Source organism: Diadema antillarum, unplaced genomic scaffold (genome assembly GCF_040938485.1).
Source record: "Diadema antillarum isolate AM-2024a unplaced genomic scaffold, OU_Dant_1.0 scf00000031, whole genome shotgun sequence".
In the NCBI taxonomy this organism is placed as follows: Eukaryota; Metazoa; Echinodermata; class Echinoidea; order Diadematoida; family Diadematidae; genus Diadema; species Diadema antillarum.
This window is the reverse complement of record NW_027270920.1, coordinates 1,500,298-1,519,947: the sequence shown is the minus strand read 5'-3', so window position 1 is coordinate 1,519,947 and position 19,650 is coordinate 1,500,298. Positions and strand designations below refer to the sequence as shown.

At 41.4% G+C, this 19,650-nt stretch overlaps 1 protein-coding gene across 1 annotated transcript; it reads right to left on the bottom strand.

Moving 5' to 3' along the window:
- Positions 1–224: 224 nt before the first annotated feature.
- Positions 225–18,376, bottom strand: LOC139741735 (cilia- and flagella-associated protein 57-like). Its single transcript, XM_071652322.1, has 19 exons — positions 18,319–18,376; positions 15,826–16,336; positions 15,164–15,423; positions 14,343–14,514; positions 13,702–13,854; positions 13,049–13,188; positions 12,428–12,593; positions 11,626–11,739; positions 10,859–11,071; positions 10,388–10,561; positions 9,774–9,938; positions 8,476–8,725; positions 7,351–7,541; positions 6,397–6,570; positions 5,439–5,597; positions 4,847–5,107; positions 3,304–3,435; positions 2,448–2,591; positions 225–551 (listed from the first exon to the last, which is right to left on the bottom strand). The coding sequence occupies exons 2-19, from the start codon at positions 16,294–16,296 to the stop codon at positions 225–227; spliced, it is 3,666 nt and encodes a 1,221-aa protein (XP_071508423.1). The 5' UTR covers positions 16,297–16,336; positions 18,319–18,376.
- Positions 18,377–19,650: the final 1,274 nt, after the last annotated feature.

The window sequence follows — 19,650 nt, the reverse complement described above, 5'->3', positions numbered from 1 at the left end:
ATGCTGAAGAGGGTTAGAAGGTGTCAAAAGCTGAGAACAGGCGAACAATTATTTCACTGTACAGAGCCACGGTATGTGTGAACCACCTTCAGCTTATTGCTATCGCACTCCTGTGCTGTTTATGTAGCTGTCTCTGGTGCGTAAGGTTTTGTCGTACAGTTTGTTTCTACGCAGTGTTGATGGAGGCAGAGCGTGCTTTGATCAAAGGTGGCATTGAGGTGCTACTACAGCGCGAGAACTGGCGGCAGCTTGGCCCCCGAGGGCGGCCTCTGTGAGGCGAACTGCTCGGCCTCGATGAGCGCCGACCGCAGCTTGCGGATTTCCTCTCGCTGCATCTCGATGATGCGAATGTTCTCCTCGTGCCGGCCCTCGCGGCTGGCCAGCCCAGAGGTCAGAGAGCCGTTGGGCAGTGAGGTCAGGTCCACAGGGCCAGAGGGCGTCTTGGACTTCTTGTTGATGCCCAGGGCCGCCTCTAAGTCGTGGACCTGGGTCCTTGCGATCTTCAGCTCACGCCTCAGGTCATTGATCTCCTTGATGAGTGAAACATTCTCCTGTTGGGGGGGGGGGGGGGGAACAATACATACACCATGAACAATTTTAGTGACGAGAAAAAAGCCCTGATCATAAATTCCAAATTGATGGCAAACATGTATCTGTGAGTCAATGCAGCACTCAATGCAATGACAATTTCATGTTTGTAACCATTGTCAGACAAACAGTGTCAAATAAGACAGAATATTACACCACTCTCTGGCTTGGATGGAGCAAAGGAAACTGAGGTCCAAATTATTCAGAATATCCATCAATAGATAATGGCTACTAAGGGCTGTATCTTAAATAGTGTTTATTGATCAGTGATGATCCCTTGTGAGAGTCTAACAGCTGATATTAACTGGCACAAAAGTGCGGATTGCAGCTAGTGCCCTCGTCCACATCAAACCTCAAAGATCTTGTCCTACATACTTGATTCACCGCAACAGATGCGAGGAATTACATCGCCACCCTAAGAAAGACATCACTCCCCAGATCAAGGCCAATAAAGCTTGCATTGTCTGCAGCTTCACACAACACTTCACCACAGTATTAGGCCCCACTGTAGGACGGCCTAGATTTGATACGCCGTCTATTGTTTCAACAAGTAATCCACGACACCCTCTTTTCGGACCCTTGTAGGCAACTGTGCCAAGTTGACAAGAATCCCCAAAGACTGGCACACACATGCCTGGATCATCTTGCTCCCAACAATATGTGACTTTCAGTCTATTATTGTACACTTTTTCCTTCATATAATTACAATGGCTGTCACAAGTTATGGTTGTTTTCATACAAAAAATAAAGAAGAAGAAAAAAAGGGGCTACATACTTCATTTCACTTAGTAGGAAAACAAGGAAGAACTAATACTTAAAACTGGGATTTTTTTTTTTTTTTTTTTTTTTTTTTTTTTTTGGGGGGGGGGGGGGGAAAGAAGGGGAGATACATACAAACACACTTGTAGAAATAAGAGTTCCCAGTACATTTGAGGATACCCCACCATGTCACTGATACAATTTCCGATATAGCACAGCAACCTTCACAGACCTTGTCCTTACTATATAACCAAACAAAGTGACTTTTTCTAGCAATAAGGATTTTAGTGAAAACAATGTCTCCACATCACATAGTGTCTTTCCTATACCTTCAATTTTTAAGGGGGGGGGGGGGGGGGGGGGAGAATATCAATGGCAGCTGCAATAACAGCCTGACAAACTTTCACACACAAAGCAAGCATCTGAACTCACCCACACAAGCATATTATACTTTCAGACACCTAATTACGAAACCCCTAATGTGCTCATCATTAAACATAATATAAAATGTCTGTGTCTATTTCTTCATGGAAAGAAGTTTTTAAGACAATCGTTTAGATGATCAACAGCAAGGAGGCGTAATCAGCCTCACACACAGGATTACGAGACAAAGGGGATGGGGTGAGGGTGGGGGTGGGGTTCAGGGTATGGCCAGGAGGCTTTGTGGTGATTAATTAAACACTGCATCTTGTGTCATCTATTTGGAAAACTACCATATAATACCTCCATCACAGCCATTCTCATCAATTCCTCATGTGATTGGCAGATATGCTGAAGCAGTGAAGGTTAGGAGAGGTCATTTTATCATATTTTTGAATCTTCTACTAAATATATGCAGGTCTGAGCATGGAACCCCCTAATTCCTAATATGGCTGATCAGCTTAGAATTAAGAGGCAAGTAAAACTTTGCATGTTGCAAATGGGTGTGTGACTTCAGTGCAATAATCTTAGAGTGGTCAATAGCAAGATGCAAAAATGTTAGAGCAAATCCCTGGTTTTCGTCCACCCGAGAGAACCAAAATCTTCCTGTTAATACTCTTAATGCTGAGAGTAAAGACCTCGCTGGCTGATGTTGGAAGGAAGAGGGGACTATCTCTTACCTGCATGATCCGGACGTTATCCGCTCTGTGAATCTCGGTGTCCTTGGCCAGCTTCTTGCGCAGCGAGGCCACGCTCTGCTCCAAGTGCTTTCTCTGACGGCTGTACTCCCGCTGGATGTCGGCATCCACGCTGGCAGACTCAATCTGTGTGCCACAAGAACGAAAAAAGAAGAGAGACAAATGTGAGTGTTTTGGGATGCCTAGCTTTAAATTCTTATTTATAAAACAGGGTCTGATGCCAAGTAAGGGACTCATCTTTGCATAAGCGTATCCTGGCATTAAGATTGTGTGGGCTTGTCACAGTGATATAAATTTTTAGACTTTAAAGAGGAGAATATGCACACCACATACCAGGGCTGCACGCTAACCCATTTCTTCTACTGGTGCGACCTGTCTGTTGGACCAGCAGGTACCCAGTTTTTCTATTTTTTTTTGGTAAATTCCTGAAAAAGTTACTCATCTGACAGTGATTTTTTTGGTCAGGGACCATCAGACCAGTGTCAGTGTGCAGCTTTGCACATACTACAAAACATCTTCCAGGAACTACTTTCAACATCTTGAGAAAATGTGTGCCTTGCCACTTTATTCCTGCAGTAAAGGGAAAAGTATGTCATAAAACATGAAAATTTCTTCTCGCAGCATTTCATCTTCCAACCACTGCAATGAAGGTACCAGTATGTGTGGTGATAGTTGCAAAAATTTTGTGGGACTCCTCCCTTGGTAATGGATTCCTCAAATTGGCCAGACATGGCACAAGACAAGAGTGCTAGTCAGAAGATAAGATCATCCAAGGAGGAGCTCAGATAAGAGATGAGGATGGTTGCCATGACAACATACTGTATTCAGGACCACTCACTGTGTCGTCCTGGACGTGTTTCTGGTAGAGCTGCTTGATGCTCTCCTTGAGTTTTTTGGGCTCCTGGACGAAGCCAACACAGTTGTGAAGGTCCGTCTTGAAGCGCCTGCTGATGGCTTCCATGTCTCTCACCTGGTAGGGGAGAAGCGGGGGGAAGCAAAGACTGTTATTGTAATCAGACAGTTTTATTTTTATTTTTTATTTTTTGCCGAAATTATCCACTGAAATTTGATCTATCACTCTGATACTCTTTATTCAACATTTCTCTACAGTAGGCTTATAGACCAACTTGTACTGGGTACTGTTTTTCATGGTAATTTCTGACTGGGGGGGGGGGGGGTGGGGGCTTCACCTATGCCTAACAAAAGATAATCCATGCACTGATATAGCAATGCACTTGGCTCATTGCATAACCCATTGAAAGTGCTTTTGTTCCTGTTTGGAAGCCTCCCAGTTATGGCCGCCAGAAGTTACAGTGCTCTGAAGTCAAGATTCATCTATATTCTACTAGTATGCTGCACATAGCAAAACAGAGCACAAAAGGGATATCACAGCGAGATGAGGAATTAAAAAATATATATATATCACAAACACTACATGTGACAAAACTAAAATCAAGATGTACATGACAGGATGACCTAAGAAAAAAGAGACAGATCATCATCAGTTTATTGAAGTAATATGTGTGTGTAATGATTTTTATATTTCATAATTAACTTTTCCTACTGCACCTTGAGCACATTACTTATGTGGAATTGGCGCATTATAAGTACCCTGTATTATCATCATCATTATTATTACATGACAATAGAAATAACAAAATCATTATATCAATATGTTGCCAAGGACTAGACGTTAAAATGAACATCCAGGGCAAAAGCGAATTAGACATAGAATAGACATATAGGAATCCTAAAGAGAAGTACCAAACATTACATAGTTCTGTTTGGATCTAACTCAAATGTTTATAAATAAACACACACATGTATACATATAAATAGATAGATAGACAGATAGATAGATAGATAGATAGATAGATAGATAGATAGATAGATAGATAGATAGATAGATAGATAGACAGAAACTTGTACAGTCAACCTTGCCTGAGTTGAATCTATTTGGACTGAAGAAATAGTTTCAACTAAGAGAAAATTTGACTTATGAGAGATTAAATCAACAGAATATAATGAGAAGAGGCCTTGAAAAGACCTTCGTCTTTGGTGATTATTTGACTTATGTGAGGTCGACTGTAGATAGATATCTGTGTGTATGAAGTGAACAGATAAAATAACAGAAAACAGTCCAAAGAAAAGACAATAATGACTTGAATGCAATGTACAAGAAACAACAAAAGTAATGGACGGGGAACGGGTGAAAGACTATCTACCAAATCTAATATCACAAAAGATCACCAAAACTGGAAACAGATACTTGACGATAAGAGAAAAGTAATTGGAGTTCTAAGAGTAACAGGAAGGAGTGGGATCACCATGGCACTCATCATCCAGCGTCCCACCCCATCCAACACCTCTCCTCATCTCACCTTCTGCCGCTCCATGAGCATCTCCTTCTCCGTGGCCTTGAGCTTCTGCCGCAGCTCGGTGATGTTGAGCTCCAGCTGGGTGTTCTGTTTGTGGAAGCGCTCCAGCTCGCTCTCCATCTCCTGGATCTGCTCCTTCATGTCCTTGATGTCGTTCTCCCGCGGCTCGATCTGCTTCTTCAGCTCCTTGATCTTGTAGTCGAGCACAAACTTGAACTTCTCCAGCTCCTGGTTCTTCTTCTTCAAGTCGTAGATACGCTTCTCCTGTAAAGGGAGTTTATCTTAGTCCATGAAATGTATTCATACCACGGATTTGATTAAGATAACCTTTATCTTTGTGAGTATGACATAAAATCCCTACTGTCTGACTATCCTTCCTACTTATTTTTGTTCACTGTTAAAACATTCACTTTGAAAGTGAAAGGATCAAAGAAAAGATGGAAGATGAATCATAGGTCCTACAATGTCTATAAATCATACAAGCACAGCTACAACTGGAGAAAAAAAAATCTATTGTACACAGAGAAAATGGTTCTAGCTTCAGCTGAATTGGAAGGTTCATCTCAAACCCCCTGAAGATGGACTTGCGACTAACCTTGTCCTGGATGGTCTCATCTCGCTCCTGGATCTCCTTCTTGAGGCCGTAGATGTCCTTCTCCAGCGACTTGATGACGTTGTTGAGCTTGGCCTGCTCATTCTGCAGCTTCTTGATCTCATCCTTGTGGTCTTCAATCTCTTTCTGCTGACTGGTAAACTGTTATGGCGGAAAAGAGAGCGCAAGAGAGATATGGGGCTGGATGAAGAGGGCGTGGCAGTTGACTGGGCTGCATTTTATAACTATGACTCTAACAAACTATGACTTTAATGGAGCACTAACAAAACATTCTTGCTATATACTTTTCATGTCAAAAGGAACCATGCCAAGATATTTTGTCTCTTTTCAATACAGCAAGGAAATGAACTTGGGCACATATTATGTACATCATTATAAATGCATTTGAAATTATGAACCACATTGTGTCTCTTCTATAAAGTAGTGAAAGGAGTCCAAGCTGAGCACACAAATATGGAGCTTGACTTCAGTATTTTGCTATTTTTTTTTAGTAAAGAAAGGATTTAAAGTTGAGCACCAATTGTGTACACTAATGTAGGATGCATGCACAGCTTTATTACAGCTCGTTACAGCCCTTCAAGTAGATAATCCACTACACTCAAACAGTTTGCCCTTTTACAGGTCAAAAAGAAGTTGTTAAGGCTATTCCTTGTGTGAATTGTTTTTGCTGATTGATGGGCAGATAACTACTCCCTCTCTAACTTATTTCCCGCCTGTAATGTAACTCTGAATTTAACTCCGAATCTGTATTTTTATATTTTTGCGTACTCAACTCTACAAAGGGGATCACATTTGTCACAAGCCTTTGGCTTTCTTTGTGAACTCCCCAACACATTTTACACCGTATATATATTTCTGTTTATATAATTATCAATAAAATGAATTGAATTGAATTGAATTGAACTGAATTGAATTGAACTGAATTGAATTGAATGTGTACCTTCTTTCTCATGATACCAGTCTCTCCCTTCAGCCTCATGTTGGCCTCCTTCTCGTCCCTCAGCCGCCTCTCGTACTTGTTCTTGATGTCCAGGATCTCGCGGTCGGCATCCTCCTCGATCTGCTTCTTGGTCTCCTCGTACTCCCGCTGCTGCTGCCGTGATTCCTCAGTGGCCTGCAAAGGGGATAAATGGAACAAGACAAAAACGGATAATCAAGGAGCTATCATGGTTGTATTATATACATGCAAACAAACACCTAATGACACTGTCATTGGGTCTCAGGCAAACATCATTGCATCCTTTTACTTTTTGTTTTAACGACAAAATTTGCAATACTCTGTGTTTGCTTTCTATGGTATGAAAGCATTTATGAACTGGAAAATCATACAAAAGCATAGCAGAACATTCAGAGCGCAGATTATTATCAAAGAGAAAGATTGAACAATATACATTTGACTCAAGAAATACTTACATTCTTAAACTCATTAATTTAAAAGTATGAGTAGCAGACACACTGAATATTTCAGCACAATTGTTTGCCAAAAGGAATCAAACATAATTTCAATTCATCCTAGCAGGCATCAAGAAAAATGCTTAAAGTATCAAATTATCTTTTTTATCCACTTACAACCTACCCCCAAAAAACACACACACAAAAAAAAACACAAACAAACAAACAAACAAACAAACAAACAAACAAACTTGAATTCAGCCACACATTTTCACCAGTTTGCAACTTAAAAGAAGGCCAAAAACAAAAAGGAAAACATCAACCAACTATTTTAAAAAAACAAAAAAAACCTTAAAAAAAGGGGCAGCATAACTCAAAGAAATGCCTGCATGTCTGATGTAACATAAGTTGTACAAATGGACATACTGCATGTTATATTCATGGGGGGGGGGGGGGGGAAGGGTGACTAAAGCAGCAAACGATAATAGGGAAAAAAGCATACCTGATCAAGGAGCGTGGTCTTCTCCTGTAGCTTGGTCTCATAGTACTCAGTGAGTTCCTCAAGGGCTTGCTCCTTAGACTCCTCCATCTCAGCCAGCTGCCTCTCATAGTCCTCCTGCATCTTTTGGCTCTTGGACTGAAGCTCCTGGTACTTCTCATACTCAATCATCAGCTTCTGGTTGTTGGCAGACTCTGTTGGGTTGAAGTAGAAAGAAGAGGAGGGGGAAAAGATTACCAGTCTGCTTTGACCTTTTTAAATTCTTACAAACATGTATATCAACATTATGATGTGCCATAATGATGTTTCATTTACCTCGGGTGTACTCGTTATCATTAAACACCCATCTCTCTGAGAAACTAGCCATTATTTTCACCTCGCAAATTGCCATAGACCACTTCTCACATCTAGGGAAAGATAGAGATTGTGGGTTTAAACATTTTGCCCAAGGATGCAAGCACCACGCAGGACTCAATATCACAATCTCTTGATAAACTGTCAAGGGCCTTACCTACCACGCCACAGAACTCCATGACATGATGAAATGGAAGCGCTGAAGAAGTCTGAATTATTCTTACTACTATTAAGAAAACAATTATGCATGCTTATCTTAGAACCACGCTTCTCAACCTTTTTTTAATCGGAGGCCCATTTTGACTCATGCAATATAGTCCCAGGCCCATTCACATATCCAATCTGAATTTTTTTAATATCATTTTCGGCTGACATCATGGCCAACCTTTGGGAGCATTGCAGCCCACCGGTTGAGAAACACTGTCCTAAAATACAATGTGACTGTGAAGGAGAAAGTTTATTCTATGCTCATCCTTCACTAATATGACACAAATAAACTAATACAGAAAAGAGAGTGCAACCGATCAAAGAACTTAGAAGGCTAGGAGACAGGAAGAGAAAATTTATCCCATGCTCAGCCTTGAACACTATGTGACCATTGAAAAGACAGTGTAAGATATATTTGTCCTAGAATGCTGCGATACTGCAGAGGAGAAAGTTTATTTGATGCTCAGCCTCAAAACACTACAAGACCATGGGAAAAGAGAGCATAGGTTTGACATGTCCTAGAATACTAATAAGGGACTAGCAAGGAGAAAGTTAGGGCTCCCTCACCAAGGTCCTGGATCTCCTTGCTGTGTTTCTCCATGGTCTCTGCCAGCTCCTCGTCATGCTTGGCCTCCTCCTTGTCCTTCTCCGTCTTCAGGACCTGGTTCTTGGTCTTCAGCGACTCCATCTCCTGGATGAACTTCTCCGTCAGCTCCTTGATCTTCTCGTTGTAGTTCATGTCCTTCAGCCGCAGCTGGTACTCGTTCTCCATCTTCAGCTCCTCCACCCGCTGCTTCAGCTCCCCCATCTCTTGGTTCTGTCCGTTGCAAACGTTGGAGGTGAAGAAGAGACAACAATGAGGGACAGTGCAAAGATTGTTTATCAATTAGGTGAAAAATTGTCCGTGAGGAAAATGGTCTACTGTCACTGTACCATTATGTCTGTTATACAGATATAATTGTTACTATCAAAACGATGGTAACATTGCTAAACACATCTTTACTCTAAGAGAACAGTTAGCATGAAAAATATATACACTATAACAACAGAAAAATTTGACTTTCTTTTCCCACCTAACCTGGTGGTGCAAGTTGTAAACTTCCGCCTCACTTTTCATACCTGACAAATATTGTGCCATCATGTGTGCTGATATTCATAGTGAATTCTGTTAAATTCATCACAGACTGCAATGCAACAAGTGTCTTTAATGTTTCCTTCTGTAAGATGTTCTCATTGTTTAGTGTTCAGATACGTTACTTTTTTTTTTTTCAACAAGAATGCCAGCTGTTTCACATATGCATGAGTATATTCAATTTTATACTGAGGCTCAAAAATATACACGAAGAGAGGCAGTAGTTGCTATGTTAGGGATTTACAAGCCCCTCCACAGATAAGAATGGGTAATTGCACTAATTCACAGTGATAATTTGAGCAATTAGCACACAGGAAAATGCATCACTATCTAGTATGTTCATATCCTCTGGAGATCACACAATGTAGATTACAGAATCCTTACAATTCTATTTTGATTGTATGTGATTGTTGGTGTGTTTAAAGTTCAGGGGGATAGGCATGAAGCATCTGCATTATTTTGTAACACACTTGTCTATTCTCATGTGCTTGAGTGCTTCGACGGTGAAATCTACTGTGGAGGGAATAACTCTACTTCTCAAATTTGATTAGCAGTTTTGATCAATGGGAAAATATTTTAAACAAAGTTCTGTACAGTCCTATGAAAAAAAAAACAACAACCCTGCTACACACAAGAAAAATTGCCTAGCAGTCATAAAATGTACAGCAAATTGTGATGCGCTGCCAGGAAAATTATTCCCTGCTGTGGATGTTGATATGGACCCAAGACCCACCTTGTCCTCAAGGTCCGACTTTGTGATGAGGATCTCCTCAGCATAGCCAACTTCCTTATCCGTTCTCTTGAGGCCACGCCCTTCCTTGTCACTGATCTTCCAGATCATCAGAACCGCATCGTCGGAGATGGTGATGAGATATTGGTCATCATAGGTGATGCGCATCTGGAGAGGAAAGAAGAGCTTACAAGTTTATCATAATCAGCAGAACTGTACACTTCCTGGCTTTTTTTAAAGTGGGAAGCACTTATTCAAGTGCTGGTCAATATTACTTTCTAGAGCTATGACATATGCTGAAAGACTATCACCACCGAGTCAATACACACTCCTAACTCTTGACAAAAACAAAACAACTAAGACAGCAACAAACTTGCATTTGTAGGGCACTGCCACTGCTTTCTTTTTGCAATGATATTATCTACAATTGCTCTGGACAAACCTGGGACTTCACTGCTGATACTCAATGACAGTTCTAATACAACATATAATGAGATTAAGCACAAAGAAAGCAGATCAAGTTACAAGGCAATTGGCTCTGCTCTCGACATACATCTCAGCACAAATCAGAATCTATCGCAGGAATATCTTGCAAGATACATTGTCATCTTTCATACCTTTGTGATGGAGCCACCGTGCCCCATGTGCTCCTGCCATTCTCCCGGGACAGTGAGAGGGAACTTCATGGAGCGCAGCGTGCCGTTGCCCGTACCAGCAAACAGCATGCGGCCGCTGTGGGACATCACAACCTGGGATAGTGTGGTCTCATTGGAGTCCACTTCACGCAGGATCTGTAAGTTTGAAGGAATGAGAAACATGTGATAAACTAAAGCAAACATACTGGATAATATTCAGGCACAGATCAAGTTAAACAAGAGTTCTGAAGCTGTGATGACACATTGTGCAGCAGAATCAACAACCGCAACAAACTTGATCCCTTCATCAAGATAATTTGGTACTAAGGGAGAAATTCAAACAAAAGGAGTCTCACTTGGATGCAAATAAGGCATTTAGATGATGTTTTTCCTCAGACATGAACAGAAATTCAGCCACATCCTTGATTTCTTTTCTTGTTCTTAATCATTTACCTGTGAGTCTGAGATCTCTTTGAGTGTCCGGTCAGATCCAACAGCGAAAGTGACCTTGCCATCCGGCGTGGTGGTCACCGAGGTGTAACTGCAGGACTTCAGGACGCTCTCCCCTTCTCGCTTGCCGGAGAATGCGTTCCACTCGTAGACAGCGCCGTCCATGCCGCAGGAGATGATCTTGCTGTCATCGGAGCTCCAGACAACTGATCGCACCTATTGACGTAAAGTGACAACGGCTGAGAACGTTTTCCGGCAAATTTGTCACATTCTTGTCTGAAGTCGACCACCTACAAAGGATACTGGGAGATTCTTCTTCACTGACACTAAATTGGGTTTGCATACATGAGAATTACTGTAAATACAGTTGAACATGTCCATATTGTGTCAGTATGCTCCTCAAACAATCTTAATGTTGCAACTGTAAACAAGGTGAAAAAATGAGCACAGTTTGTTGCCTGAACGTACACAAGATAAGTGGATAATGAGCATTTGACAATATATTTTGCTAGATGATCATGTGAACACAATGCGACTGAGAAAAAAATTGGCAATTGAGAATTGCAGAATTTAGAAGGTTGGCTTGAGAAAGTGAGCCCTGGATCAGACAAGATGGCGAGAAAGTGTGAGAGTGGTTGCTGCTAGAGTGAGGTAAATCCAGCCACCCCAGTAATCGGGGACAAACCTGGATCAAAACCAGAAATGATGATGAAGATGATGACATCGAGAGACATATATGGCATTTTACTTTTTGTATATACTGAACTCACCTTGCCGTTGTGACCTTTCAGGTTGGCAACATTCTCAAATGTGGTGGAGGAGTAGATCTGGATGACATTACCATGGACAGCTGCAAAAAGGTGACCGCCATTGCTGAAGGAGCACTGCATGCGTTAGGAGATAAGGACAAAAAAGATAAAATTCAGTTATTTCACAATCCTGCACGGTTACTTGTCTACATTGCATATGTGTATATGGCAGCATAGTAAACTAGTGATACAAAATTAGTAAAAAAACAAACAGTCAACATACTATTAACTCCTCAGTCAATACAAACTAGATATCTTCATTTGTTTTCCAGTGTGGATTCATATGCCATTTTCAGACATATTATTGTCTACGTATACCTTTACAGAAGATTGTCTCCAATTATTACTGATACTTACAATCAACATCGCATTCTATGGTGCCCTACCACACATGGTAATTCCAACACGATTCCTCCTTCCAACAGTTCCACGTATTCACCCTGAACCATTCATTGCAAACTCTTTCAACTATGTTCCAACATTTACAAAGTATTCAAATTGCTTAACACAATCAATTTGGTACAGACTTTGATTGCCCTTGATTTCCCCAGCAAGTAATAATTATTCTTGAATATTATCTCAATTTTTTTCCTCTATAACTACAGAGCACACACATTGTAAGCAATAAACAGGTTAATACATTTGACTATTTCACCCCTTTCGTGCCAGGAGTGACTTTGGAAAGTGTGTACAACACTATAGGGTTTCCTATGCCAATGGGCACTCAAAGCATGCATAGGGTTAATATCAATTCAGGACTGACCTCTCTGCAGCCCCTGATGGGGAACTCCTTGAACTTCTTGATGTCGTCGATGAGGAGGTTCATGAGACGTAGCTTGTCGCTGAAGCCCACCAGGATGTAGAGACCAGACGGGTGGAGGGCGATGCTGTACGCCTCCTCCTGGAATTCCTTGTAAAGTTCCAGAGAGCTGCACAAATACAAGTAACAGGACAGCTGTATGTAACGACACCCCTATTGTATACATGCAGACAGTAAAACATTGCTTTCCCCTACACTTTGTTTGTTTGTTGTTGTTGCTAGTTTTTTTTTTTTTTTGGGGGGGGGGGGGGGGGGGGGGGGGGGTTGGAGGTTTCTCCTCAATTGACAGAGGTGTAAGGTTATGCAGTAATTTCATTATGGAGCTCTTTAAGCTCTAGTTCTGTCAGCACAGTCCTGATGGCACTCTGCAAGGACTACATGAAATTCAAAGATTCTCACTTTGTTTTACCAATACACTAAAATTAGTAGTCATGCTTTTTCACTCTTTTCTTCAAATGGCGGAAACAAATTTTGTATTCAGCTGTACTTAAACATTCATGAATGAGTATAGGAAAGTAAAATTACACTTGAAGTTCTGCTCGTGTTACAAGGGGTAGTACTCACCATGTCTCGTAGTTCCAGACGCGTACTGATCTGTCGATGGAGCAGGTGGCAATGAGGGGCTTCCTAATGCAGATGTCCAGGCCAGTGATCATGTCAAAGTGGAATGGCTGGGACAGGACTTCAAACGTAGCCTGGTCACCCTGTAATATCAGTGAATGATATCAAAAGGCTTACACTATGTATGAAGACACAAATACAGTTCAAGTGGTGTGTATACCTTTTTCTCTCTCTCAAAAAGAAAAAAAGGTGTAATTCATCAAAAAGTGGTATCTCCTAGGTTCATATCATATGACAATGTTGGATGCTGAAAAATGATAATTCTTCAAGTTTGACATACCGTACTATAAACTTGATATTGCAACAAAGATTGAATGCATGCCATTTTCTCCTTTATTACTGTCTACTTGTGCACAATGTGTAATGCTCTATTTGTGTTCAACCTTTCTTTCAATCATCAGCAAAGGTTTTTTGTGACCAAAGCACCACTCATGTTTGCTTTCAAGAATAACATTTAAATCTATTCTGAGCAACCCAATCTTTATACATGAATTTGAAATATTTCACTGAGCAAACTGAAATTATGCAGTGAATGTGCATGTGAAAATTCCATCATTACAAGTATAGTAGGGCGTTTTAAGCCTTTTTGTGCTAACCTTGCCGATTTCTGCTGATGATAAGGTGATGGAGTACAGCTGGTTTGTCAGCGTGCTGGCCACCAGCGTCTCCTCTGATGGACTGATAGTGAGCGTCTTGATCACGTGACTTTCTGCCCGACTTTCGTCTGCACCGAGAGCATCATGGACAATCTGCGACGTGGGCCAGGTGGAGAAGAAATTTAATCACTGAAGTAAATGTCTTCGCTATCAGATATGTTCAGCTACCCATGCTGGAGATCATGGTAATTGTTCACAAGCGGATACAACTGAGTTAAGTGTGGTTAATGCATCTGAGGTATCATGATAGAATCTATGGAAGAGGGCAGTATCAGTTCTAATGTCCCTGTTCCTGAAGCAACACAAACATCTAACTCAAAAAAAGGAAATTTGACAATTTAAATCACTTTTTATGCACTTTGTCTTGCAGTTTTGTGTTCTATGTTAAAGGCAAGACTGCTCTAAAAAAAAATACATGGAACAGGGAAATAACTGTGATCACTTTAATAAAACAGTTATGCTCTCTCAATTACATTTTAATAGTTGAGAATTAAGCCATCTCTTTTTGTGTTGTCTTTACCATTTGTAAGTCGTCTAAAGCATAAAACAAGTCTTGTTTTGTGAAAAGATGTGACATGTACCCTGATCTCTCTTGACTTTTTGTAGGAGTCTTTGTCTTCCGTCTTCTCATAGACTACAACCACGCCATGACCCGCCGAGCATGCAAATCCTTTGGATGATGAGACAATGGCAGTAATCTGTAGCGGAGCACCGGAAGGAGTCTCATTCTCTGCTATTGTACCCATGGGAGCCCTGCGAAGATGAGAAGGAAATGCATGAAGAGGAATACAGTTCGATCCAGATATGAATAATGTATTAATATGCTATGTTGTAGGTATCATTACATGATTATGAGGCATATCTTACACTCTTCTACAAAAAGAGGACCAATTGATATCAGTGACATCAGTGACAACTGCCACATTTCTATGACAAATTTGCTCTCAGCCAATCAGCTGCAAGGATTTCAGTAGCTTGTCACATCAATGACAACTTGTCACTGATGACAAGTATTATGAAACAGGCCCCCGATGTGCTAATTTTTGTCTGATACTGTTTATGCTGTTATTTTCACATACAGATAATTTCGTGAAAGAGGAGGTCACAGACATTTTTGTGAGATGTTATTTTTGCAAATGGACACAGAGTCCTTCATAAGCGAACTGTTACCTTAGCGCATGGTGACATTTTCGCGTGCTGTTAAATTCGCAGTCCAAATGTGATTCCCGAAATTTGCAAAAATTAAACCCTCACGAAATAACAGTTTGTAATATATTGACAGCAACAACGCTAAATTTTTAGTACATGTATGTGACCTTTGAAGATTACACACAAATAGATATATTGCAGCAACCAAAAGCAGTAATCACTCATCACAATCACAAAACATATTTGAACTCACTTTTCTCCGTCCTTTTTGCCGGAGGAAACGGTGACAGTCATCTCGCTACGCAGCTCACCGGCCTCAAAGAGGAGGAGCTTGCCCTGGTCGGTGCCAACTATGACCCTCTCATCAGAGACCCAGGCCTGGGACAGATAGTTCTGCGGTTCCAACTTCTGGAAGGCAAACTGTTTGAGGTTGCCCTCGCTGTAACGGTAGAGCTTGAAGATGCCGTTCCCCACCACACAAATTTGGGTGTTGTCTTGGGGATTAAAAGAGACCTGTAATGAAGGAAACACAGGTGTGTGAAGAGTGAGAATGTTTGTTGTGTGAAAAAACAACAACAAAACACGAGGGTATGCTGAGAGTCAACAAATAATGATATGCTAGTGCACAATTATGCCTTTTCAACTGTCAAACCCTAGTTTGTTGTAGAATTTGATGTACAAAAATAGCAACAATTTGTATGAATTTTTTCCTACAAGCATATCATGTTATCATGTTATCATTTTATGTCAAGTCTCCAAGCTCAATACTCCAGGAAGGCACATCTAAATCAGCAATTACTTATATCAGATGTTAAAAAGTCAGCATATACTCACATACATGTGACAAATAATAAAGTTACTGTTGTACAACTACATATGTATTTGAATTAATTAATTAATTTCTTTCCTTCCTACCTGGTAAACATCATTATTTGCAGGATTGGTCGTCTTTGTCACAGCCATCACTTTGGATTTCTCCCATGTCCAGTATACCAGGGTCCAGTCGGGCCTTCCGCCCTGGGCAATCAGATACTTGGAGTCTGGAGAGAAGGCCATGCTGACAACCTCATTGGACTGAATGTCTGTGGAGCTGAGGGCCTTTCGCTTCCTCAACGAGTGGAGGTCGTAGATTGTGATCATGGCCTTTTCTGCACCCTTCTCGGCCACGGCGATGTAACGTCTGTTTGGGCTGACACATGTTGCTGTAAAGCCGGAGCTCTTGTCTGACCCGGGAATGAACCTCTGTGTTTTCTGGTCTATATTGTAGAGGATGATGTTGGAGCCGCATGGATAGACCACAGTCTGCTCGTCTACGTAACTGATGTTGCCGCTCACATCTCCCTTCAGGCCAAATACATGGCGGGGTTGGGAGAGTGCTATGGACATGGTATCCTGCTTGTGTTGTTTCTTATTACGGGTTCAATTACTGGAATGATCAATATGACAAAGCAAAATATTGGTCAATGAATAATCAAAATTGAGATAGAAGTTTAATATGGATCTCTCTACTATCCTTACAGTAGAACACACATTGCCAAATATTGCAGAAAAGCTTTAGTTTAACTTAAGTGTCCGAAAACTGATGGTTTTACTCTAGTGGTTAGACCTAACGACCTAGAACGTTAGTTACATCCATGTGTATTACTATTAAACACCATAAGACTAAGAAACGTTAACAAAATTAGTTATTGACATAAACAGGCAGATTCATTGGAAAAGAAGTAACGTTAGACGCGAGTTGACTGGCAATTCAACTCGATTAATTTCAACAACCTGTTCTGAGAACAGGACAGGGAAATATATCATCACGGTGCTGAGCGATACTCTACCCAGCAGATTCAGCATTAAAATACTGAAACGATTTTTGCATACGTTTTATTCAAGCAATTTCATTTTCTTTCGGTTCGTAAACATAATTTGTAAAAGTTTCGGCAAGTTTCCCTTACCATGGCCCTGTAAGCACCGTACCGTCATTCACCGTACATGTACATCACGCTGCTGCTACGATATTCCGTACAGTAGTATGTATTCTGTGCATGCAATCCATACATGACAATCACAGGTGTGCAGATGCGCTGTGTGTGCGCGGCCATCGCTAGTGCGGTGGATGCATACTAGTATACTGCTGCAGCGCAGGTACACACCACGCCACGGCATTCCCGCTCGAGTAGTCGCTGTACGTATGTAGAGATTCGCACAGCTAACAGCTATTAGCGTCGCGTCGCGCATCTGGCTGGTCGGGCTATCCCGCGAGCAGAAAATGGCATGCGGCAGGCAGTTCTTCTGCTGCCGCTTCTTTTACTGTCAAAAATTCGCCTTTGTCACCACAGAACATTATTTAGACGCACATTGTATTGGAATGTAAACGAACTTTCTTCGATAGCAATGTGTGTTGGTGTTGCCCTCTTATTCCAAAACGCTTCCCGACTTTGATTTTCACTTGCCGCAGGAAAGCGCTCACTGTAATTTCACTCGCGGTACGTGGTAGCGTGCAAAAATGCGTGCAGTTTTCCATAGCCAAGAGACGTACCATGACGCACCCCTCGGTTCAAAATAATGGGTGTTATTTTCCATAGCCAAGTGACGTACCATGACGCACCCCTCGGTCAAAATTTTGACCGACAATGATGGGATTTTGACGCACCCCTCGGTCAAAAATTTGACGGACAAAGCTGGTAAAATGACGAACACCTGGGTCACAACTCACAAATTTGACGGACCAAACGAGGAAATGACGCACCCATGTCCGGGGGTAGTGGGGTGAGTCATTACATTGACAAGTGCATTAAGACAGTATCTAATCTAAATCATCCAAGAATCGAGATCCAGAATCAGATCCTGTTCAAATGACCCACCTACATACAACTACAAGTACAACTAGGAGTGTAACAGTTGAGTTAAGTGTAAAATATTACGTTACAAATACATTGAGACTCTACTTTGTCTTTGGATTACGATCTACAAACTCTAAGTAAATGTTAGTATTCATTTTTTTTAAAGTAGAACTAGCTCCTAGATCTAGCTAGTTTGTGTTGTTTGAAGCTAGTTTGGCATTTAAAGCTACATTATTATGAAGGTAGGTCTAGGAGTCTACGGTATATTCTCGTTGGAAAGCGAGCCAACCAGCCAGCCAGCAGAGCCAGAGCCGAGGCTAGTCCGCAGGCCGCTGGTGGCAGAGCACAACCCACACTCACACAATGTTTGTACAATTGTACCATTTGGTTCCCAACAGAGAAAATAACACGTGGGACTACACATTTCGACGCATTTGCATACCCTGCTAAATACACACGAGAAATAACATACTGTTGAAAGAGAAGAAGCTGACATAACGTACCTCAGGTGAGCAGTTTATATTGCATTTTATAATGAGAACGTTTTTACTTGATGAAACATGAGAAAACTTACCTAAATCTGTCCTGAATTCTGCGAGTTACACTACCATCGCGGTTTTACTGTGAGCGCGTATTTATACGTGGTTGCTATGGAGCGTCTGTTGCTAAGCGTAGGTATCGTGTACGTACGTAATAAGGGTGCATGCTGTCTGTGTCTATGTTTTAGTTCGGTGGTCTGAATGCCTCTCGCAAGCGATTCTCGACTTAGCATCTCGAGGGACAGAGAGAGGTGATGGGCTCGAGGCTACCAGCACCCCCCCCCCCCCCCCCCACTCTCGACAAGAGTGTGGCAGACTTAGGCCAGGTTGTGTGCCTTTTTTTTGGGGGGGGGGGGGGGGGGGGGTGGTTGGAGGCGGCAAGAACGTGGTTTGACAAGAGTGTGACAGACCAAGGGGGTGTGCCTTTTTACCAGTATTGGGGGGGGGGGGGGGTTGAGGCGGCAAGGACGTCATCAATATGTGGTGCCGTGACAAATGTGCTGGAGCAGGGGCTGTGTCCTCCTATTTTTTTTTTTTTTTTTTTTTTTTTGGGGGGGGGGGGGGAATTGAGGCGGAGAGAACGTCACATTATGTGGTGTGACAAGAGTGTGCCAGATCCGGGGAGGGGTGTGCCTCTTTTCTTCTTCTTCTTATTCTTCTTTTTTTTTTTTGGGGGGGGGGGGGGGAGGAGGAGAACATCATCAATATCTGGACAAGAGTGTGTGCTAGACAGACGGGCATCTGCCTTTTTGTCTTTGGGGGGGGGGGGGGAGGGGGACACTTCCATAGGTGCATATTCTTAGACAACTTTTAATGGAGCAGTAATACAATAAAATGTATGTAATTTATTTACGTTTCTTAGAGAAGTACCTATATAACAAATTTGGGTTTATATAGGTCTACTTTATCCTTCTTTGTTGTTGTTGTTGGTGTGTGATTTTACCTTTAATTTACTGATTAAAGGGATGACATAGTTTTGGATGAGATACGGCTTTTATGTTTCCAATTTATTTGTGAGATAATGGGAGATCTCGTATGAGCTACAGAAAGAGAATACAACTGTAAGCTTATAGAGGAATTCAAATTTTATTTAATGAAAATTGGTTTTGAATCGTCTGAGATATTCAGAAACAGAGTTCTTAATAAAAGTTTGGCCTACCTTTTAGGACCGCTGTTTTACTTTTTTATATATCAGCCAATTCAAAACCGATTTTCGTCAATAGGCCCTACACTTAGAATTGTGTGCTCTCTAATATTTCATAAGTGGTTTCTTGTTATCTCGCAAAAAAAAAAAAAAATCTGAACCTCCCTTCTCAATCAAAGCTATATTTTGAATACCTAATAATCTAAGCATATAAAAGCAACCA